The 24,004-nt window shown below is 38.4% G+C and overlaps 4 protein-coding genes across 6 annotated transcripts in view; 1 reads left to right on the top strand and 3 right to left on the bottom strand.

Annotated features, from left to right (window-relative positions):
* Positions 1–270: 270 nt before the first annotated feature.
* On the bottom strand, positions 271–5,824 carry si:ch211-213o11.11 (probable G-protein coupled receptor). Its single transcript, XM_039797188.1, has 2 exons — positions 5,144–5,824; positions 271–2,308 (listed from the first exon to the last, which is right to left on the bottom strand). The coding sequence occupies exon 2, from the start codon at positions 2,193–2,195 to the stop codon at positions 915–917; it is 1,281 nt and encodes a 426-aa protein (XP_039653122.1). The 5' UTR covers positions 2,196–2,308; positions 5,144–5,824; the 3' UTR covers positions 271–914.
* A 120-nt stretch (positions 5,825–5,944) lies between these two features.
* On the bottom strand, positions 5,945–9,770 carry LOC120557154. Of its 2 annotated transcripts, none has more exons than XM_039797192.1 (6): positions 9,527–9,770; positions 9,044–9,190; positions 8,793–8,949; positions 7,814–7,992; positions 6,862–7,090; positions 5,945–6,744 (listed from the first exon to the last, which is right to left on the bottom strand). In XM_039797192.1, the coding sequence occupies exons 2-6, from the start codon at positions 9,149–9,151 to the stop codon at positions 6,548–6,550; spliced, it is 870 nt and encodes a 289-aa protein (XP_039653126.1). In that variant the 5' UTR covers positions 9,152–9,190; positions 9,527–9,770; the 3' UTR covers positions 5,945–6,547. The 2 variants fall into 2 exon arrangements, with proteins under 2 accessions (XP_039653126.1, XP_039653125.1); XM_039797191.1 differs by having other exon boundaries at positions 9,044–9,221; positions 9,527–9,766.
* A 194-nt stretch (positions 9,771–9,964) lies between these two features.
* Positions 9,965–17,454, top strand: rrp9 (ribosomal RNA processing 9, U3 small nucleolar RNA binding protein). Of its 2 annotated transcripts, none has more exons than XM_039797186.1 (15): positions 9,965–10,208; positions 10,365–10,459; positions 10,582–10,694; positions 10,785–10,852; positions 11,364–11,405; positions 11,521–11,647; positions 11,804–11,928; positions 12,024–12,116; positions 12,255–12,355; positions 12,450–12,584; positions 15,279–15,341; positions 15,469–15,626; positions 16,102–16,181; positions 16,317–16,390; positions 17,302–17,454. In XM_039797186.1, the coding sequence occupies exons 1-15, from the start codon at positions 10,125–10,127 to the stop codon at positions 17,402–17,404; spliced, it is 1,461 nt and encodes a 486-aa protein (XP_039653120.1). In that variant the 5' UTR covers positions 9,965–10,124; the 3' UTR covers positions 17,405–17,454. The 2 variants fall into 2 exon arrangements, with proteins under 2 accessions (XP_039653120.1, XP_039653121.1); XM_039797187.1 differs by having other exon boundaries at positions 9,968–10,208; positions 15,469–15,614.
* Positions 17,455–18,282: 828 nt separating this feature from the next.
* The window catches only part of grm2b (glutamate receptor, metabotropic 2b), a 29,914-nt gene continuing 24,192 nt past the window's right edge, over positions 18,283–24,004 (bottom strand). The window contains exons 5-6 of the mRNA XM_039797185.1: positions 21,997–22,207; positions 18,283–19,316 (exon numbers count right to left, since the gene is read on the bottom strand). Of these exons, the coding sequence (XP_039653119.1) occupies positions 19,243–19,316; positions 21,997–22,207 (285 nt within the window). The 3' untranslated portion in view covers positions 18,283–19,242. The remainder of the gene's footprint in view (positions 19,317–21,996; positions 22,208–24,004) is intronic.

Raw genomic sequence — 24,004 nt, forward strand, 5'->3', positions numbered from 1 at the left:
TGTAAGATTAATGATTATACATGAACAGTGAGTGTAGTCAATTATTCTCTGCTGTCAGAATATACAACAATATTGATGAAAATAATATGTGATACTTGAACTGTCTTGCCCTGAGGATACATCTAATCTGTTTAGTACAGACCAATGTGCTAACGTTTACATATTGCTTGTTAGTGATGTACTGTAAGATTGAATGCTTACTAAAATCTACAGTATATAAATTATTAAATTAACCAATGTTTATTTGCACATTTAAAGCGATAAGAAACAATACATTTTTGAAGAAAAGTAATGGGTCTCTTTTTTGAGTACAATAAATAAAGTTCACAAAAATTCCTGCAACATAAATACAACACAACAACACTGAATTACCTATACAAAACAATACCGCTGCTATATTGAAGCCTCATTTTAAACTTGTGAAAAATTAATGACTGCCCACTCTCATCCTTATTATAAATCCCTTACTTCTGATATAGTATTTACCTGAAGATCTGTATACTGATTATGTTGTTATGACTTCAAGTATAATCCGATATTTGTGCTCATTACTTTTTAATACAAAAATAAAGTAGCTTTGCTTAAGTAGTTAAAACAAAGGGTTCCTTATGAGATTATTAACTTTATGGCTACTAGTTTGACCACAAATACAGAAACAATAATTCAAGAAACAATGTCTATTAGCTTTCTATTCCAGTATTGTTTCTAGGTATAATCTTTAGATAAAAGGATAAGAGTAGGCTATGTCAAGTTTCATAAACAATTTCCTGATACTGTATGTTAGCTTTCACCGTTTGCAAATACAGTTTACAGACATATTGCAGTCATTAAGTACTCTGGATCACTCATTATCTTGTAACTGTAATAGTCTAGCAGGCTACCAATGCTACGACACAACAGTGAGGTATATGTATCTAACTGAACTCTTCAGGGATCTGTCCCGGTATCCTGAAACCAGTCTGCCCAGTTTGATCCAGAGTGCTTCTCATACTGGATGTGGTAAAACTTGCACGTGTCTCTACTGTGCAGCTGGTCCTATGGAGGAACTGCAGAAAATTCTCATGGCCTGAGCCCTCATGGCTGGAGACGGGCAGCTCCACTGGCCGTGCTGAGTAGCAGCGCCTCAGCTTACAAAGTTCCTCCCGGATCTGCCGGTTAAGAAGCCCATAAAAAAATGGGTTAATAGCAAAGGAGGAATATGCCAGCCAAGTAACTGTTTCCTTCAGGTCATCGGGAATCTTGGGAGTTGCATCTAACGTCAGATGGAGGTGAAAGGCAAAGTAAGGCAGCCAGCAGATCAGAAACTGGCCAACAATAACCACCAGAGTGAGAGCGGCTTTACCTCCACCAAAAGGCCGGTCACGCATAATCCTACGTGGGGTGTTGCGGGTTGTGATAATGGTAGTCTGGCTGTTTATTGAGTCAGAGCGATGCTTCACTTGACTGTTTGTCCACAAGGGCAGAGGTCCATGCTGGCGGGCAGCCACACGGGCCACTTTGTACACATTACAGTAGACAGCAAAAATCACAACAGCAGGCAGGCAGAAACAGGTGACACTAAAGAACACAGAGAAGACTCGTCTGTGGTCACTGTGGCTCCAGTGCAGTGAGCAGTGTGCAGCACTGATGGAGCTCAAGCTGCTGTAAGACGGCCACCCAAACACAGTAGACAACGCAAGCACTGCAGAGGCTACCCACACCATCACTATCACGGCTGAAGTCAGCCTCAGGGTCATCTTGACCTCATAGCGCATGGGGTGGACGATATAGTAGTAACGTTCCACACTGATGGCTGTGATGGTGAAGATAGAGGCAGCTATGAGGATTACATTGAGGAAGATGTAAACTTGACACTCCAGTATAGTGAACACCACACCAGCAAAGTATGGAGAGTTGGACACAATACCAAGAGGCATGAGCAAGATGGCACACAGCAGGTCCACTCCACACAGGTGGCACACAAAGGCAAATTTCCTGAGATGAGGAGCTTTTATGATAACGACCAGAACAGCAGTGTTGGATAGAAGTGCCAGAACATTCAGGGTCACCATGAAAAATATCCCTGTCAGGTCCTTGAAGTGTGTCTGCGGGCTGGGAAGGGTGCCCAGTTGTCTGCTGGGAGCTGAGGGCATTGGTGCCCAAACAGTGGTGCTGACATTGTACTCAGGGTACAGAAATGAACTGTTTTCCTCCATGATTCATAGTGAAGGTTTCAAAGTAAAAGTACACATCTTTATTCCGGACTTCCCCATTGTTCAGTAATGAGGCAGAAGTATCCTTCAGACATCAAAGGAAATAGTCTTCACTCCTGTGTTGGAGAAAATAAAGTCCAATTAAACATTAACGTTTATGACAAATCATGTTCAATAAAGACTACATTAAATCTTTAAACTTGCAATAACTAAATATTTAACCACTTTGGTGCAGCGAAAACAAGCTGCACCTTTTAAGTTGATATGGTTAACATGTTAGCAAACAGATTCCTATTAACACATCCAGCAGATACAAAGCTACATTCACATTCATTTGGAGTCATGTTTATGTCTTTAAGTCCAATTTTCACTCTGTTTTTGGTCTCCACCAACTCTTGAGCAGCTAAATGCTCCACTATGTTCATCAGCTATTTGGTAACTGTGTCTGTTTGCTGTTTGGTACTGGACAGGTAGTGTACAGGTACTTAAGCAATTTAATTAAACTTCTGTAAAGTTAGGAGACTCATGAGAACTATTTTTTAAAAGAATGGTCAAAAACAAAGCAGCTATGACCAAGATAGCTTGACTTTTAGCACCTTCCTTGCCTAGTAAAATGTCCACATCTTTCAAACTCTGTACCTCAGTTTGTAATGCAGGCTTTTTGCTGAGATAACACTGATGACATCACTATGTTGTCATCAGGCTTGACAAATCTCCTCCAGAGCCACAGAAGATACAGTTGTTGTTTTTCAGGCGTTATCACTTACCATGATAAGTAAACTAATATTTTGATTTATAAGTAGTGGATCTCCCCTTTAAGCCCCGTCCAGTTTGATGGTTCTGGGAAAGGCACAGTTAATACTTGCTAATGTATCAAAACAGAAATTTGAATTGATTACACTCATGCCTAATTAGGGCCACATGTTAAATATAAACATTCAGAGATCCTCACTGCAGCCTCATGACCTACGACGGAACACACACATAAATACCTTAAAGGTATTGTAAAGTAAATCAATAACTGCTTGTGAGAATATTTAAGAAGGGATGCTCTCTCTCTTTTAGTGAGCAAGGGACATGATCAATAGGAATAATTCATGGAGGACACCCTGTCTCTCCTCCATCCGTCCCCATCCTTTTGAAATGTAAGATAATGAGTTTGCTTGTTTTAGCCCAGCTGCAGGGAACTGGCTGCATTGATTAGTATGTGTTCAGCGTCACCCTGCACAGCACCATCAAATAGGAAACCTCTTACCAGGAAAGGTTTTACCCCTGACCATTGAGTCGTTTATTGTGAAAAACAACCAGAAAGCATTGACTGAATGTATATTCTGTGTGTTTAACTGTACATTTTAATTTAACAAAATTCAGCAAATGCACAAACTGAATTTCAAACATCTTCTCTGCATTATTGCTTTTGCAGCTTTTCATCTCTTTGTAGCGCCTTTAATGCGCCAGTACATACATGTAACCACCATCTTGTGCTGCTAATCATAATCAGGTTTCAGACTGTGGAGCATGCTGTGTCCTAAATACATGTGATCGCTCGCTGCCTGTGATCCACTGATGCTCTCCCCTGCTGTAATCTTCTCTGGTGGACAGCTATTGGCATGCCACATTTGCAGTCAGATTTATCCCCAGGAAGGACTACATGTACATTCTCATGCGTATTATGTAAGGGTGTCCGCATTTGTCATCATGTTGCTCTTGCAGCACATGCTACATCTTTTAAGTCTGCAGGTTTTACTCCTGAAGTGGATGATCATTTTCAGCATCTAGATATTTACAGTTTATTTAGTTTATTTAAACACCGAAACATGCAGTAGATTTAGCCTCTGCTGTAGATGTTCTCTTTCACTATTTTTTCTACATTATAACGACGATGAGGGAATTATTCAGGTCTTTAAATCCCTCATAAATCCATGTTACAGAGTATTTTGCCCTGTACAGAGAAACCCCATAATCTCACCCTATGTTATGACCTTCTAAATCATGTTAATAACCAATTGCAAAATGAAAAAGAAATATTGAGCATTAAATATCTAAAAGATTTCCATGTCTATGACTATTGTAATACAAAATGTGTTTCAGTAGATGCAATTTAAGTTAAAGATAACAAGAATGTGTTTTGCATTACTCTACATAATTAGCCTCATTGAGAAATAAAAGACACAAAAAAATAGTATTAGATGAATTGCAGTACATTTCCATTACTGTATCTATTGTAGCAACATGTTGATGTACATATGCTAATATTGTAATTGTAGTGTGCATCAGATTCCACCAAAGACGTCAAAGTAAAATCACAATTAAAGGCCCTATCCTACATATCCAGGTACGGGTAACCATTTGAGGGCCGCCATGTGTGATGGGTGGACCTTTTTGTCCGGTCTATTTGTAATGCTAAAAGTTCATGTTCAAAACCACCAGGAATCTTTAATATTATTTTAGATACCACTTGTTTATATCATCAGTTACCTCAGAGTGTTCTTAAATGTCTTAAGGCCCTTGTCTTAACCTAACAGATTTCATTTATACAATTAAAAATGAATTACTAATCAAAATTTCACCAGACTGCAATATACTAGGACTTCAAATCAATATATGATTCGTAACATTGACCTTCAATTTAGTTGATTCAAACATCTTCCTCAGTCTTTCACATTCTCAAACACATGCATGGTGCTCAAACTATATATAAATAGTGTAACCTACAGTCTATATATAACAGATAAATGATGAAAGAATGAATAAGGAATCTAAAGCTCTCAGAAATTTGGAGTGATAGAGAAAAACATTATAGAGCCTGCGGTATTCTTTTTAATTATCAAATGCACTAAACATTTTGTCAGCATTTATATTGCTGTATATGAACCCCACTCATTATCAAAGCTTAGTCTTATAATGCCATAACCACTTACTTACACAAAAACATACCAACCAACTCTTACATTTTGAAAATTGGCTGTAGCTCCTCCAAAAAGTTTTCTCTGACTTTTGTAAAGTTGAGTACTTCCAAATTATGGTGATGACTCTTCTGTGAATCCTTTAAATCAAACTCTGCTCAGGTGTTGTTTTCTGGTGTATTAGAGTGCTGGTCCACCTTACAGATATCTATTAGGAGCTAATGCAAAATCTGTGGTAAACAAAAATGGTAGAGTATCCCCCAAAAAACAAAGACATATGAGACTTGGTAAAGGACCCCAGGGAGAGCTGACACTGACAGAGAGTTGATGTGCTGTGCATCCACTGAGACAACACAGCTGGCTGAGCCAAAGGAGGGGGAGGGGGGAGGAGCCAGCAATTGGTGATTGTTCAAATCACATCTTTCAAGACAAGATGACTCTATCAAACCACCACCCGCTGACATTAACTATGTCCCACACACACTCTCTTTCATCAGTCAGTATGTGGCAGTGACTGTCACACACTGCCCACTATGCCTGTCTTTACAGATGTTCCTCTATTCTCCTCTACAGAGCTTCAGCGAATACGCCACACACACACTGAAGGATTGGTTGGATTTGCTCAGTCAATTCACACTCTTCTTCAAATGGAGTTAATCGTATTTCTAATTGATTTCGATTTTTTTTCAAGTAATAGTAACCATTTAAAAACAGTAGTTTGAGAGTTGATCATTGGTTAAATAGGAGCGTAACAAAAGGCTCAGCGCTGACACCTATTGGTTGCTGGGAAAACAAATGTATGTAAATGATGTAAGAAAGGGTCCAAGTTAAGATAACAGAAGGATATCAGTTCTAACGGTTTATTGGCCCTCACGTAGGTAAGCACAACAAACAGAGAACTGATGTAATAGATGTTGTGGAAACAGGGAGATTAATTATCACTTACAGCATATTTTGCAACTGCAAACAAAACTATTCTAGAAACACAGTATCACTTGGTGTAATGCAGTTTGTCATGAACAACAGCGTACAAATGGCAACCCTATTTTTTAAAACAGAAAGTTATAACAGTATAAATGTTCAACAAAGACCGACTTCACAGACTTGTTATTTAGACATAGTTACTTACTAACTCAAATTAAATAAGAACACTTGGTTGTTTTTACCACTGACGAGTACACATGTGACATTTCATAGTGCTGTTAAACGTCTTGGAGTCACCAGATTAAACTTCACACGTTTCAAACACACGACCGACAACAACAGCTGTAAAAAAACAAACTCTAAAAAGTGTTAAAAAAATAGCTAACTAGGCTACCTAACTTCAAGCACGAGATACCAATACTGAATAAACTACAGGACAGGTGGATTAAAAAACCTGCAACCTGTCACACATTTCTATCAGGCATGAAAAACTGGTGACCAACAGATGAAGGCAGACACCAAAGGTTATACCTGAGAATCATTTCTCATTTCTCCATTTTCAGGCAGGAGTGAAGCATCTTGGCAAAAGCTTTGAATAGCTTTGTTTTCAGCTTTACCCATACCCAGTCTCTTCTTTAATAGTTTGTCCTCATTATTCAACTTTGTGCGGATTGCAGTTTTTATTTGGCTGCTATCAACGCCGAATTTGAGTGCCACGTGATCTAAAAGAAGAAGCAAAATAAACAATTTTAATCACCATTTTGCATTATCACATTCATAAATAATGAGCATCTACCAAGGTCTGTGTGCTTGAAATTCAAAAATGTTCTCTATCTTACCAAGTATACTTCTCAAGATCTCAGGGGGGAGTTGAGGCTTGTGGCAATCTTCTCCGGTAAAGGTGTTCCTCCGGCCCTGCAGAGAGTGTGTGGCCAACGTTTCTCTGTCAAAAAGTATCATCAGCAGTGCCGACGTGTACTTTTTGTAGTCTGCGATTTCTGCAATGCGCTCATAAAGATTTCTTGGTACACGGAGATTCTCTGAGAGATACAACAAGTTCTGATCGTCCTGTGGGCAAAGAAGAAAAACTATAAATGTATTAAGATGCTTCAATGGCTGAATCTGACACCATCGCTTTTCTAAAATTGTCTTAAATCTATTACCTGGAAAATCTTGAAACAGGAGCATTGATAATTAGCTCTCCAATGATAACTGAATTTAAAGTGCTCATATTATGCTCATTTTCAGGTTCATAATTGTATTTAGAGGTTGTACCAGAATAGGTTTATGTGGTTTAATTTTCAAAAGTACTGCACATTGCTGCAGCTCCTTTTTTCACACTGTGTGTTGAGCTCTCTGTTTAAGCTACAGAGTGAGGCATCTCACTTCTGTACCATCTTTGTTGGGAGTCACACATGTACAGTAGCTAGGTCAGCACAGCTAGCTAGTCAGTTGCAGAGTATGAGGGCGTGCCACGCTAGCAGCTAGACGAGCATTATCACGTGTGTTAAAAAGTGATGCACGTTTGTGAAGGAAGTAAATGCTGGACTACAATTATAGAGATGTTTGGAGCAGTTTGTGAACAGTGTTTTCTCTGGAAGATGGTAAGTCCCTTTGGGGTGGACGTTGGGCTTTTTCACTTTGTAAACCTATAACATGAACAAAAAGATATATAACACAATAAAGGGAAGGGGAAACGCCAAAAGGCATAATATGAGCACTTTAAGTGAACTGAGCAATCTTCCCAAAATTGTGCTGTTATTAGAAGACATGGAGTATATAAGCACTGACCTCTGAGATATTATGATCCTCCCTCATCTCTTCCTCAGGATCAGCCAGGAAAGAGATAGCTTTATCTTGAGAGTTCTGCTGTGCTGCTGCTGCTGCATCGCCTCCTTGGAGAACGTGATCCAGAGTGACTCGCAGTTCATGTGCTGTGTGCCTCATCTGCATCATGAGAGTGTTCATCTCTGTAAAAGGTGTCAAACCACTTTAGAAATGCTGAAACAGAGGAAGTTTATTCATACAATAATTAACATTAGATAGCATGTGGCTCAGGGCCTTAGCTAGGATTTTAGTAGAGCCCCTCCCACCGACAAAACTTTTGACAGCCAAAAAAAAAAAAAAAAAAAGTATCAAGAAAATCACAACAATTTCACATTTTATCTTTCATTTAACTGCTCATTATATGTTTATCGCTCTACATGGTGGTCTTAATGCCTTTTCTACACATATTTACAGATATGTAAAACATAATAAATCCTTTTTATTTAATTTGGTAATACTTTTTAACAGGTCTGTCATTTTCTTAGAATTTGCTAAATAATTTCCTGAAATTAACTATGCAGTTTGATACCAATTGTAAGGCCAATAGGAATGTCCTTAGAAGGAGGGCAATTTATTCACAGATAAAAAGTAATTAATTATTTCAGTAATTATTGAGTTAATTCTCAAAATATGTTCAATGGTATGCTCGCCTGTAGACGGGTACAACATCTTTACATGATCTGCTGTGCACTGACTAAAAGACTGTAGTTACATTGACAATTAAAAATGTCCCTTTATTTACTACCAAATTGAATTTCTTTTTCGTAGAAGCCTTCTTGCAAATTATTCCAAAATTACAGACACAAAGCATCACCTGTAACAAACTATTCTTTGTCTGAATTGTTTTAAAACAATATCAGAATCAACCTTAAAAAGCCCAACACTTATACGCCTTCCCTGGCTATATTAACTCATTAATTAACAGTCATCTTTTTCCACCCACCTTTCAGCTCCCTCAGCTCTCTCTCGGCCAAAATTCTACATCTGCGTTCATATTTGAGTTGTGCCTGCAGTTGCTCTATTTTCATGAGAAGACTGATGGTGTCTGTTCTGATGCCTGGGCTTGCATTATTTTCTTCATCAAATTCAATGGTTTCATGCTGCCAAATGAGAAGAAATCACATGAACAGATTCCATGCATAGTAAGGTAAACAACAGTTGTTTTTTTATGCACAATTAAATAGCATCTCTCACCTCATTGTTTGGAAAAGGAGGTGAGTAGCTGGACTCTTGAGCCAACCTGTACTTATCCTCCATTGGATCACAGCCAAACTCCTGGGCATCAGGGCCGATTTTTATCATCTTGACTGGTGGTTCTGTTGGACCCGCTCCTGCGTCTCTCTTGGGTGGCATGGGGTTAAAAAATTATAATCTGGGAGAGTAAAGATTGATCAGTTGACAAATCAAGCCTTGCTTTTCTGCACAAGATGGAGTCAAACTTTTGAGTCAAACTTTTTCAGTCGCTCAACGTTGTTTGACTGTTAATTTTACAGTAAGTCATTTGAGACAAAGATGAAAAGTTAGTTCACGTCGCATCCCCCTCCCCCTGCCTCCTCAACCCCTCCTACTAGCTTCCAGATTGCCTCCAGCTAGAGCCACTGAGTGATACAAACTGTCTTTCAATACATTATCAAATACATATGATATGTAATGTTAGGCGGTTCAGAGGAGGCTCACCTGGCCGTTCAGCTCTACTTCACGGATAAACTGTAACCACACTCAGTGAGGACAGGGACAGAGACAGCACAGTAAATGCAAATACTGCGTAGTAGAGGAAGTAGTAGTACTACTGCAGTAGTGCAGTACATAGATCCTGATGCAATTACGGCTAATTTTTAACAGCCGCGCAAAACGTTTTTGGTTAAATATGTGTGAAATACTGCTCCTGCATTTATCTTTTAGTGTGCATGGTATACATTTGTAAAACAATTATTGTGTTGTGAAAATTATATTTTTTTACAATTATGTGCGGAACAAAGCTGCGAAAACGTATTCCCCGAGGGAAGTATTTTACCTCAGTACAGTTTCCTGCTCATCTAAATTCTTGATTGAACCAATGGAAATTCTGAGTTATAAGAGAAGGCGGGGCGCTTTGAAGGAACTGTGAAGACCAGCCAATCACCGTCTGTCTTTAAACGTGACTTCAGCTTCCTAGTTTGGTTGCAGTGTACCCATGTGGGTTCTATGGTTCTATGTTGACTTGCTGCCTTGAAGAAAGTTGATGAGTTAACTATATCTACAGTTTACTTTGAAACGCCGCTTGTCGCGTGCCATAATGTCTTCGCCTTTCTTTATGAAGAAAAAAGAAAACCCCAAATTTGCCAAAAAGGGGAAAAATACAGCAGTGCTGAAACGAAAGGTAAGTGAGCTGACTGTTAGCAAGTAAGCTAAACCCGAGTAACGTTAGCAAACCAGCAGGTTCCCACATGCGATTTACCAGCTCTAGCTAGCTGTTCTAACTCAGTCACTCATTGTATGCCATTACAAACCCCCCGTTTTCTTTCTCCTGCTGCAGGCTGATGGGGACTCAGGTGGAAAGAGCAAACTACGAGCCAAGAAACCCAACTCCAAACATAACGAAGAGATTTCCAGCGACTCTGAGACAGAGAGGTTAATTTCTGATGTACTTACTTGGGGTTATGCATTGTTTACCGCTGTTTGGTCCCGATTTTAAAGCACAGAACTAACACAGCAGTTGTAAATTTGTTGTGCTTTTGTTTCTTATTGCTCAGTCCTGTAGTGCCCAGAAAAAGACAGTCCAAGGAAGAGATTGATTATGAGGAAACACCACAGGAGAAGAAGCTTAGGTTAGCCAAACTTTACCTCGAACAGCTAAAAGAAGAAGGTATGCTTGTATTATCCAAACAGCATAACTTAGAGGTCTAACAGTACTTGTATGACTGTATGCATTTATTGTGTGATCTGAATTCATCAGAGGAAGATAAAGCAGAAGAAGACTCATTTGAGACTGATCTGATTGCTGGAAGACTTCAAGAAGATGTGGTAAGCGTGCTTTCTGTATTAAAATACATCATAGTGGCATAGTCATCAGAGTGTAATTGCCACTAGGGACATGAGACATGACCCCCTCACTTTTAATTATCCTGTCACTGTCCACCACCACCACCCCTGTACTTTTTGTGTGTTTATTTTAGTGTTAGTGTAGTTTCAGTTTGATCATTTAAATTAATAAAAAGGCTAACCTAACCAAGATGTGTGGATCTCTGAGCACATACAAATGTTGATATGCTCAACTGGGTCACTGTATTAGTGTTTGCCTCAGTATCATTTTTATTTCAAATTATTTCACCCCTGGTTTTGGAAGTGTTGGGTGGGAGGGGGTTATCAGGTGTTTTTGGAGGGTTGACTTCATTGTGTCTCCTCACCTGGCTTCCAAACTAAACCTGTGTCCTTGATCTTAGGCACATTATTTCTTTTTGGATTTAATGTGAGGTCAGTTGCCATGGACTGGTCTATGTTATTGATTTAGCTGTGTATGTGATTTGTCCCTCAGCTTGAACAAAAAGGAAAGCTTCAGCGGCTTATTGCCAAAGATGTAAGTATGGCGATTTGTATCTCTTCAATCTCAACAACATGTCTTAATATTTCAAGGGGAAAAAGCTGTTTATGAACAGACTGACTCTTTATTTAATTTCTCGTCTGTCTTTTAGCTCATGCCGCCGGATGCTTCAGAAATCAGGGTTTTAAGAGGACACAAACTTCCAATTACCTGTCTGGTCATCAGCTCTGATGACAAGTTAATCTTTTCTGCTGCCAAAGACTGCTCCATCATTAAGTGTTAGTATATATTAAAATCCTGAAAATTAATTGTTTTTGATACTACAGAGAAGTATGCATGAAAATTGAGAGGGGGGAATGGATTTGGATAAATATGAAAATTGTCTTGTCTGTTGCTGAGATTAATTCAATTCATGGTTTTTCTTATATCTTCAGGGGATGTTGAGACTGGGAAGAAACTGCACACAATACCTGGCGGAAGGAAAGGTACAGAGGATCGGCATGTTGGACATACAGCGCATATTCTGTGTATGGCCATATCCTCAGATGGAAAATACTTGGTAAGTAGTAGTCTCTCAGCATCCTGATTTGGCCAGTAGTTTGCCAAAATGCGACATCACATTGTAACAGGACTCTCTTTCTCAACACATTTTAGGCCACTGGAGATGTGAACAAACTGATCATGATCTGGGAGGCAGAAACATGTAAACATCTATATAAATTCACAGGGCACAAAGGGCCTGTTTCGGTACGTTCTCCCTCTTTCTCTCTGTTACATGGAATAACTCTTTTTTTTTTTTTTTTTTTTTTTTATCTTACCAGTTGTGTAGCTATTGTAGTGCTGAGGTCATCCTGTGAATCATATTAAATGTCTTTTCCTTCTCAGGGTCTTTCATTCAGGAAGGGAACTCATGATCTGTACAGCGCCTCTCATGACCGCTCAATAAAGGTGTGGAATGTGGACGAGAATGCGTATGTGGAAACTCTGTGAGTAACTAATCATAAAATAATTTATCTCACTCCGAAGCACTTGCATTTGTCTTGAAAGTGTGAATTTAACTGTGATTGTGACTCGCTGTAGCTTTGGGCATCAGGATGCCATCACAGGACTGGACAGTCTGAGCCGTGAGTGCTGTGTGACTGCAGGAGGAAGGGACCGCTCAGTGCGGGTGTGGAAGATAGCCGAGGAATCTCAGCTGGTGTTCCACGGCCACGAGTGAGTCCGTTTGTCCTTTTCTCTGTTGTTTTTGTGTCTCGCTGTTTGCACCATTGAATTCATGCCTTCTCTTTTGTCAGTTCCATATGGTCACCTTCCTAAAATAATGGCCTATGTCATTTTTTTCAGGTTTTTCAGAAAACACAAAAAACTGAACCAAATACTGAATATGTATTTATTAATAATTTCACTCAAAAATGTTATGACAATAGATGACTATTGACATACTAATAACAATGTCTGTCAATTATGCAACATAAGAGGAATAAATTACTTAGGCAAAGTTTTGAACATACCTTTGACTTAGGCAATTTTAACCCTTCAACTCTGTCAACAATCAGTGTGTTTACATGCACAGAAGCCTCATCACTTACCAATTGGGGACAAGCCCTGAATCCTGGAAATAACTTCAGTGATAGTGGTAGATTTTTGTTCTTCTTGTAGCGGCTGCCATTTTGAAAAGTCTTTTGACTTAGGCAAAATAAAACGGCCTAAGTTACACTCTTGACATTATACTAAAGGTTTAGAATCACATGACCTGTTAAACTGAGGATGTAGGCAATTTTACCAGAGGTGGCCGGCACCATGAGGAGATGATTTTAGGCAAGAAAATAATTTTTGTCAAAAAAATGACGTAGGCCATTATTTTAGGAAGGTGACAATATGAAAACACTGGGCATTACAATAATTAATTAAGAGGCACATTTTAATACTGTCAAGTTAGCAAGTATTACTTTTCAAAGTTGAAAGCTTTTTCCCCGAGTGAGCAGTGAAGGGAATCAACAATCAGAAAAAGTAGTGAGGTGATAATGTAAGAAACTCAGATTAGTGCAGGTGTCACGGTAATGTAACCAGTTTTTGTCACTTAAATGCCATACAGTATATTTAATTCATAATGTATGCATGTAATGATTGAATAATGCAGAATGCTAAATAGTCTTAAGAATTAAATTTTGAATATACCTTTTTTTTTTTTTTTTTAAATGAGTGTGAGAATTGTCCAAGAATCTTAAATTTTTTTTTGAGTTATGTTTATTCCTTAAACACTGACATAAATAGAAGAAATATTGATACAACAATAAGAACAAACTGTTAAAAACAATGTTCTGTGTTGAATTCTTAAGAGTGACTTGTACTGTATGGTCTTATGCTGCGTTCCAGACACAGTTTTTAGCCCGTAAGTTACGACTTCAAGTCATGACTCACGAGTTGGTAGCGTTCCAGGCAAAGTCACCACAAACCCTTCTAGCTAGCGTTAGCTAGCGTTAGCTAGCGGCTACCTAATGTTGACATTAGCTATCTAGGTTACTTTACGTTGCCTATTTATGTCTATTTATTTCTACTTATCACTGTTAATAAACGGTGGTCTGGTACGAGTTCACGAATAGTAAGTTACGGGTTTGACTGCCGTTCCAGGGCACTTTCACGGGTAGAAGGTTGTGAAAACATGAGTTTTCATTTAATGCAGCACATTAATTTAGAACGGTAAACAGTCAGTTTCACCTGAGGCCTGTACTACGAAGCAAGATCAACATGCCCTGGATTTATTTCAGTTACCCGGCTTCACCAAACCTAACAACCACGGTCCCGCACGATCTGTGTCACGATGGTGGTTAACAACTAGTTCAACCCAGGGTTTCCCAATCCAGCGTTCACATAAAAGAGGCGCCGTTTCCTGAAACGGGAAGGAAAGCTGGCAAAAAAAGCAGACGCTGTAAATGCGTAAATCACAACACTTATTAATTAATCTTCCCCATCAGTCAGGCACAAGATGTGACCATAATTACACTTGTGCTTTCCATAAACTGTTATTGCTTTAGCCTCTTATTTCAGTTGCAACTCTGCAAGCTGACAAATAGACTATACATAATTCCTTCTGCTGAAAATCTATATATTTCATAAAAATACCCATCAGGGAATGTTAAAGGGGTTATCGCTCTCTTAAATGGTTTAACTTTTATGAGTGCACCGAGCTGAACCAGATGTTCTAAGAACAATGACGCCGTTAAGTATTGATTGGTCAGTAGGCGGTGCTTCTACACCGGTTGATCTCTAATCTCCAACATAACCTGCTCCCGAGCAGGTTATGTGTTCAGCATATGTTACCATGGCGATTTAACCCGGTAACAAGTAATCCACCGTTGTCATACACAAAACCCTGGGTTGAACCTGAAGTTACCTCGTTAACGCCAAATCTTGCTTCGTAGTACAGGCCTCTGAACTCCTTTTAGTAGGTGTTATATCTCTTTTTAATGGACACCGTGCAGCCAATCAGAATTGAGTATTCGCTCAGGCCATGGTGAGAAAACACAGTGAAACTTAAACCGTTTTGTCCATTTCTTTGATTTTCTGCTCATTCAAAGTTAGTGTGATGAAGATGGTTCCATATTTTTTCATAATGCCATTTATTTGTTTACCTGGCGCAAAAGAAAACAAGCATCAGTATCGACGTCTGCCAAGTGAAAATTCTACACATTGGTATCGGCTGAAGAATTTGCAATCGGTGCATCTCTAACTGTAATGTGTTGTTAGGGTTGTTCTGTGACTCCTCTTTTGCCTTTTTTTGTTTTCTAATGTGTGGGGTTTTTTTTTTAAGCTTTTATAAATAATCCTATATCTCTAATATTCATCTATACGTCTTGCAGTTCCGGTTAGACTAACATAATTTGCTTTGTCACTATTGTCTCCCTACAGGGGTTCAATTGATTGTATCCAGCTCATAAACGAGGAGCACATGATAACAGGAGCTGATGATGGGTGAGGCAGTAGCAGCTTTTACAGTCGTGTGTGTGTGGCTGTGCGTGTGCGTGTGTGTATATAGAATCTAACAGATTCATTTGTGTTTCTCTTCCGTACCCTCTCTCAATTTTCTGAACGACCTCAGCTCTGTGTCTCTGTGGAGTGTCAACAAGAAGAAGCCTCTCTGCACAGTTAAGCAGGCTCATGGTCGCCATGGTGATGCAGGGCTGGAGCAGCCTCATTGGGTCGCCTCGGTAGCAGCGCTTCAGAACTCTGATACAGTCGCCTCAGGTGCCACTAGCTGTGAGGGTCCTCCTAACCAGCTTTTTACTATCTCTCATACATTCACTTCATCATGTGCTGGTTCCATTAAATTCAACCTTTTCACAGTTGTCTTTTATGAATGCAAGTTTAATCAATATAACTAATGAACTTGGTCCTGATTAAGTGTCTGGAAAAACCCATGTGTAGAACAGTAAATGCATTTATTTTTAGCTTAGCTATATTTAACCCTTGTGTTTTCTTCCCGTCAACCTTGAAAAATACACAATTTTTCGGCGTTTTGGAGGACTTTTTTATTTTATTTTTTGGTTTTGCTTTTTCCAACGTTTTAAATTGTTAAATTTGTAAATTTTCAGCGCTTATTTCTACGTCCCATATATTCTGAAATAAAACAAAAATTGAAAACGGGTCAATATGAACCGAAGTCAACACAAGGGCTAAGATGTTCTGCTGTCTGTAGTGATGTCCATTAGTTACGATGGTTTCTTCTGCGTAGGTTCACACAACTCGCAGGTGCAGCTGTGGAAGTGTGGCCAGAATTACCGTGGGCTGCAGCCTCTATTCAGTGTGCCAGTGGTAAGCTTACTTCCTCCTCTTGAAAAAGGTCACATTTACATAAGATGTGTTTTTAGCCAATTATGCGCGTTCTTTAAAATGCATTCCTGGCTGCCATAACAGCAAAATATCTTATTGTGTTGCTTCCTCTCTCAGTCCGGTTTCATCAACAGTCTGAAGTTTTCGAGCTCCGGTCAGTTCTTGGTGGCAGGAGTTGGACAGGAGCACAGGTAACTGAACTTATGATCATGTTTCCATGGAAACTGTCTGTACAGGTCCAACTTACTAAATGGCAGTGCAGGGTCCTGTTCAGTAAATGAAATGCACACTAGATGGCAGTGTTAATCCATCTCTCAGCCTTTGTTACAGGTGAAAAAGCATTACATTTGTTCCAGTATTCTTGAAAGAAGTGATAGTAGCTTGAAATGGCATCAGTTGATTTGAAATGAACTCAAGAACAGGCCATTTACATTGGGGAAATATATTTATTTGTATGTAGGTGAATTCCAGAAAATGTACATGTAATGATGGATGTTTATTATTTATGGTGTACAGTGGATAATTAAACCGCCACACATGTTGTTGTTGTTGTTGTTGTTGTTGCCTTTTGACAGTACATCTTAAACAGTTTTGGATGCCTCATTTGAAATGGTCAAAAAATACCAACCATTAACTCCATCGATGTGGTTAAAATCTGATTTGCAGATTTTGGTTGTTAAGAGGGTTTTTCTGCTGGATAAAGTTAATAAAGCACTCTCGTTACAATCAGAGCTGACTGTCTGAACATAACCTGAAGGCTGAAGTAACTGCAGTCACTTCCATAAACCTCTGTAATAGGAAGTCTAGCAACCAGCATCATCAGCCAGAGACTCCTCCCCAATACAAATTCTGTGATCAGTTTGAAATCGTGTGATCCCACACACATTTTAAATATTGGGTGGTATTTGCTCTGATTTCAATGTGTGATTTAACATTGATTCACTTTTTCCACAAAGGTTTGAGGCACTGCTAGAAGAGGTTAACCACCACTGTTGGTGGATCTGTTTAAAACATATAAACAATCTTTCAAATGCTATCTGGATGATGTAGTCCATTTGTATCTGTTACCTCTGATTCTACGTTTGTTTGTTTTTATCTGCAGGTTGGGTCGATGGTGGAGACTAAAAGAGGCCAAGAATGGGATCTATGTTATTCCTCTTAAAAGGAAACTTCCAAATCCAGAGGAAGCCAAGTTGACTGAATAGTGAACTGTTAAGTGTCTTTTTATTTTGTAAATTAAACGTTTAAAAACTGCCTATGTATCTTATTTTTGTATATCCTCTATTTGAGAATACAAATCTAAATGTTAAAAACTATATTCAGATATACAGGTATTTGCTGCTAGTTTCTCCTGTGGCTTTAGTGAAGGAGTCGGCAGCGTGAGCAAGGTGGGCTGTGGTTGGATTGGGCGAAAAGTGAGAAAAGGCTGGATAGTAGGCATAGGTACATCCCATCCGAACTAACAAAGACTCATTTCTTACATCTAATGATCCAACTTTTTTTCTTTTTTTTTTTTTATGTTTTACACATTTTTGATGTGAAAAAGATGTCATGTAATAAGTTACAATTAACTACAGGCAAGCACGAAATAAATTGTACTTGTTAGACTAATTACATTATTTTACTGTAGCTATCAATAAATACAATTTACGGTTGCATAAGTGTGCTGAAATTAGTGATTCATCAGCATAACCCTGATGTCAATGTTATATCAGAAATAGCATTACAGTGATAAGCCTGGTTAGTTTAGTATTTGCAGTTTTCTCTTTTTTTTTTTTTTCTGCAGGTGTCCTCTTTTCACTGGTACATAATTAGTTCTGTTACTCATACATATATTCATTATTCAATAATTTGTACATCAATGTTTGGAGGGAATACCATTTCTACCATATCTTCCACTTTTATAGTTAAACATTGACAATGACATTTTGCAATTAAAGTAACTTCTGGATGGGCTGCAGGTTTACTTAATGTAGATTTAATCTATAAAAACCAGGCAGTCAGTGGTTGGGTTGTTTGTAGATGGATATTAGGATTTAATATCAGGAAACTCCAATGAGTATAAAAGATGAAAAAGTCCAAGTTGGGTGAATACATTTTATAGGCACTGTACATGTATAATTGCACATACTAAACTAGTAGTTACAGCAATAGTCACAGCTTAGAGATCTATGCATCAAATACAAGTCTTGGTAATCGAGCAGATGGGGGGAAAAAAAAAACATGATGTGCCTGTTGGGGTGGGGGGCGGAAGTAACTTAATATCTTCAGCTGTTGCTTCTTTACTCTGGTAAAATAAGAAGCAATCCAATAAGTTCATTCAACTAAAGACATTTTAAAGTATGTTAATTTGGTTTAGAAGAAAAAACTCAAACCCTTTGTGCCAAAGTGGTTATTGTCTCTATATTGCTGCAGCTAGTTGGAATAGTGTCAAGAATTGCGAGGGTGAACTCAAACATAGCGGTATTTAATCTTTTAATATTTAAAAAAAACATTTTATTTACATAAATTACAGGAAACCACAAACTGTTATACCAGTCTACATTAACACGTCCTTTATATTGTCTAGTTGCCTACTTTTCATCACGTTCACTAAGGTAAGTCACATATTTTGTCGAACAGAATGGCTACATTTATTTCGTAGTATTTTTATTGTGTTTATTATTCACAGAACTGTTGAGTACAAGATAAGAACAGCCTTTTGTTTTGTATAACACTATTGCTTCACAACCACCCATTTGACAACAAGACTCTTTAGGACAAGGCACAATGCATTTAATCACATCTATCTGTAAACCAAGGAGATCACAGCATATTAAATCTATACAAAAAAGGCTTTACAATTGATACATACTGCTCGCTGTAATAACATAATTTAGCTTTCACAGTTAAAGAGTTACCCTTGCCACTGTCAGTCAGCCTACCCAGACAGAGTTATCTCTCTGCAGCACGTTGGATGGCATGGGGGCTCGTTCATTCACAGCCCTGTTTGATGGACGGGTGATGGCACGGTCTCATGGTGTGCTTAGAGAGGAACATTTTTTCACAAAGAGGACGTTGTAGAGTCTACCACCTCGCGGCCATTACAAACTGCTGGCACGTAGTTAGAGGCTGATCCTGGGAAAGGAAAATCAGCGGTGTTAGGCAAAGTTTTTCACTGTTAGGAAAAAGAACTGATCAGAGACCAGACTGCGAGCTAAAGTCAGAAGCAAAAAGTGTGTGCTGGTTAGGGCTGGCTTCTTTCACAGTTCCAACATCTTTTACAAGCTTAGTAGTGGAGGAAAGTAACGAGTAACTACATTTACAGTATTATATACTAGTAGTAAGTAAGTATACTTAGGCACATTTTTTAAAATCACCAGTGTATAATGCAGTTACAATGAGTTCCAGCCCGACTAGATACAACACTAAAATGCTACTTAACACATTAATGCATCAGTAACAATAGTATATAACATATAAATATTACATTTATATTAATATTACATTAAACATTAATTTTATATGACTAAGATGTCTTTAGTCCAGGTGAAGCAGTGCTAGTTGAACTAGCCATTAAAGGTCCAATATGTAATATTTGTACTGTAATAAATCCAAAAATGACACCAATGCCTCATCAGATATTAAGGAAACATGTTAAACTGAAATACTATCTTTTCTGACAACAATGCTAATTTCAGTATTTTTCTTTTTGAAATTTACATTTCCTGGACGATTTATGTTTATGTTTTGATCTGTGTGTTGTTATGAACGGCCCAGTTTGACAGCCAGGCTGGGTTGCCAGATATACCTTGTAACAACGTAAACCCAGCACGCTACAGCTGTAACGTAGTACAGCCATTAAAGCAACACACAAGCGAACAGGATCAACAGAGATAGATTCTACCCAACCTAAAAAAAGAAAAAAGCACTTTCTAAAAAGATTGCGTAACCAGAGACGTAACAACCCCTGGTAAATATTGGAGATGTATTTGAAAGATGGAGACATCTTAGAGCCCAAAAAGGGCCCAGAATTGGCTTATTTCCTCCTGAACCGGTAAGCATTAGCTTCAGGCTAATTTATCACAGCTACTAGGGGCATTTTTGTCATTTCAACATTTGTGTACTCACATTGAATTATATAGCTAGAGTACCGGAGTTGGTTACTTGCAAAAACAATTGAGACAGTAAAAATCGTAATCCTGGCTACGGCTTGCCAACCCACTAACCCTACTGTTACGCGTTAAACGACGGGGACGACGGCCCATGGCATTTACTTTCGCATGTAGCCTCTTCAGCGAGCGGGCCGGAAGAACGGTGAGTTATTTTAAAAAAGAAAAGGGGTACCAAAATCGGAAAGAGAGGACTGTGAGTTTGCAGTGTGTTTAGCGATTGTTGCCGTAATTTTAAGCCAATAAAGTGTGTTCGTTTAGTGGTATATTTAGCGTTTCGTATTGTAATTCTAAGCCGAGGAAGTGTGCCTGACTGGCGTGTGGAGAGGACGGTGAGGTTGTTGTGTTTTTAGCGGTTCATACTGTAATTTTAAACCGAAAAAGTGTGTCTGTCAGTTGGTTACAGAGCCCCAAATGAGCACGGGCTTTTATGACTGTCAATATAGCCAGAATCTAACGTTAGCTACGCTGTGCTGTGGAGTAATGTCTGGCTATGTGAGACTAGCATCTAACGTTAGCTACTCTGCTGTGCTGTGAAGTAATGTCTGGCTATGTGAGACTAGGATCTAACGTTAGCTACTCTGCTGTGCTGTGAAGTAATGTCTGGCTATGTGAGAAAAGCATCTAGCAACGTTGTTGTGAATGCTGCGGTCTCAGCCTGGCAACCTCCGTGAACTTCGAGTCTGGGCAGGAGGGGGCGGGGGAAACGACTCTCCAGTATTTTGAATTTGTACTGCAGTAACTATTTTAACCGCTAGCTGCCAGTATTACACACAATATTACATATTGCACCTTTAAGCCTTTAAATGCACAGTTGTAGTTGAGACTAAAAGCAGTCTGAGCTCTCCCAAACTCTAAAAAAGAAAAAGAAAAACACTCAGTGCACTATCTAAACTTTGTGTCTGTGTTTATTTATGAAGTTTGTGCTGTGAATTAGTTGTGTTTTTTAATGAGCTTTAGATAAGACTTACTCTTATCCAACATGAAAAGAAACGTAATGACTGGATTTTAATTGCTTAGCCACACCAGAGAAAATAAAAGCAGAAAAAATTTACAATATTGTCTGGGTTTTAACGTATGGTGGTGCTTTACTAAGTGCAACATATTGCAAGTGCTCAATGTATGAAATGTTGCAATTCTCTTGTTGATCGCATTGTTATTAATTCAAAAGATTTTAAAGATTGGCAACTGCATTAAATCGCCATGGCCCATGAGCCTTCCTTGTTCAAGTAATTCAATCTGTTAACCATTTCCAACATTAATATCTATCAAACATGTATCTTTATGTAGAAAAGGACATTTCATAAGTACAGCTAGTATTAGGATAAATTGTAAATCTTAGAGGGGAGATTTTACTATAAGCCCTCTTAGGTTTCTTACCTCTCCTGCACAATCTATGCTATGTTTGTTGTTACTGTATATACTTTTGTTTTTATCACTTCCCTTTTGATAATAAACTACACTAAATTATGTATGTCCTATTTTGGAAAATTAACTGTTTCTAGCTATTAGGTGCTATGATATAGTCAAAATGTGTGATGAAATTTCCAGTCAGAAACATTCATTAACATGGATGCCTTTGTGCTGGTGTTTACAATTTCTTTATAGTACTAGATAGAGCAATGAGTACCAGATATAGTGGATACCTTTAGAGTAGTTGGAGCCGGGAGCGGAGGCGGAGGCAGAGCCAGTGGCAGAGGCAGACACTGTGGCACTGAAGCGGTTGACTGTGACTCTCAGTGAGGCCACATTTTTCTGGGGCTGAAACAGGATGATGTGAACTTTGGGGGCAAAGAGGCAGCCGAGAACCACCGAACCGCTCAGACTGACGGAGATGCACATGGTGGTGGTCTGCACCTGTGAGGAGACAGAGAGTGTGTGATGATTGATACATCTGTCGGCACTTGGATTTTCCCCTTTTGTCTTTAAAAGAACTAATGAAGTTTGTTCAAAGGCCTCCTGGCCACGGCACTCCAGACACATCCAGTCAGTTCTCACAGTTTTATTTGTTTCCTATTCTGGGGACTCACAAATATTTAATCCAATCAGTGGAATTCCCTCTTGCCCCTTTTGTAGTTATCCCCAAATCATTTAAGAGTTTCTCCCAAAGCAATCATAGATATATATATATATATATGCTGTTCATCATATCATTGTCTATCATCTCCTCCTACTCTCACCTTGCCTGGCTTCACACCAGAGTCACAAATTATCTTTGTCCTTCATCTTTCCTACCACATCCTAACCACTCAGTTATAACCATAATTATATACATTATTAACATTATCTTGTTGGTCTCTTTAGAATTAAATGGTGTAGGAGTATGTCTTAACTGCAACTTTGATTGTTTTCTTGTTTTCACGTGAATTAAATATTTTTGAAAAACATTTTAAAAATGTATGGCCTTCAAACTATTTTTTTTTCAATAATGAACACATCATTATATCTCATCATGTGCAAAACTGTATTTAGTAGCTTTAAAATTTTCCAAATATTGAGGATTTGTCCAAAATTTGCCCAAAGCTGCCATATTTTGCAGTCATACAAAATACTGCTCATGTCTGTTTCATACAGTTATTATTCTAATTATTTAGATTTTATATGTTCAATTATGTGTGCCCCGTCACAGTGTGTGCTCGTGCATGTGTGTGTGTGTGTGTGTGTGTGCGTGTGTGTGTGTGTGTGTGTGTGAAGTTTTCAATTATGAATATAAGCTATTCTAGCTGTATCTGTATGTGCATGAATATGTGGGCAAGAAGAAGAATGTGGAATTAGCACAGCTCGCTGTCCTGGAAAGTCAGGGCCTTGTTAGTCATATTTGAGCTGCTAATGTGAGCTGACTGCTGGGGTCATCTTCCAGAGCAGCATCTCTTCCCACCCCACTGGTTACCCCTGCAGTCCAGGAACTTCTATTTGCAGAACCACAGCATGAAGTGAAATCCCTCCTAAACATTCCGCACAACAACAGCACTGCAGAAATATGCAAAGTCCTCTAGACAAAATGAACTGGTGAAAACACCATCAAGACTGCGGGTAATATTGCTTCACTCTTTTGTCTGCAGCTCCTTATCTCTTTATACCATGACGCTAGTTCCATTTAACAGTTCTTTATACAAATAATAGAAAATACTGTAGCACTGTGTGAACCCTTCTGTTCTTACTTTGAAACTGACAGCAAAGATAATGAAGTTACACTTTTTACTTAACTCAGTGCCTTTTTAAGTATTGTATTATATTTATTAATTAATTTTATGTTTTTGTTAACTATATATATCATATAGTTTTTCAACAGATATTTGCATTTTAATTTGGATATAACTGCATATTATCAATTATTTTCTATTAAATTATTTTTATTTTCTTTCCATACTGCAGTTTCTTATTTGATATTTTATTTATAATAAAACAAAATGTATGAATTAATGTATAGTTAACCAATATATAGTGCTCATATGTCAGGCCTTGACTATTTCCATAGTGATTATGTTTCAAATAAGAATAAAATGTAAAGGAGAAGGAGATTTGAAATAATATCCACATTTCTGAATGCAAGAGAATATCTGTTTCCATCTATGAAACTTTGAGTTCATCATGATTCACTGGGCAACAAGGCTAGTCTCTCATTAGAATATTTCTGTGCTATCCAACCCTAAT

The sequence above is a fragment of the Perca fluviatilis genome, chromosome 4, assembly GCF_010015445.1.
Source record: "Perca fluviatilis chromosome 4, GENO_Pfluv_1.0, whole genome shotgun sequence".
NCBI lineage: Eukaryota > Metazoa > Chordata > Actinopteri > Perciformes > Percidae > Perca > Perca fluviatilis.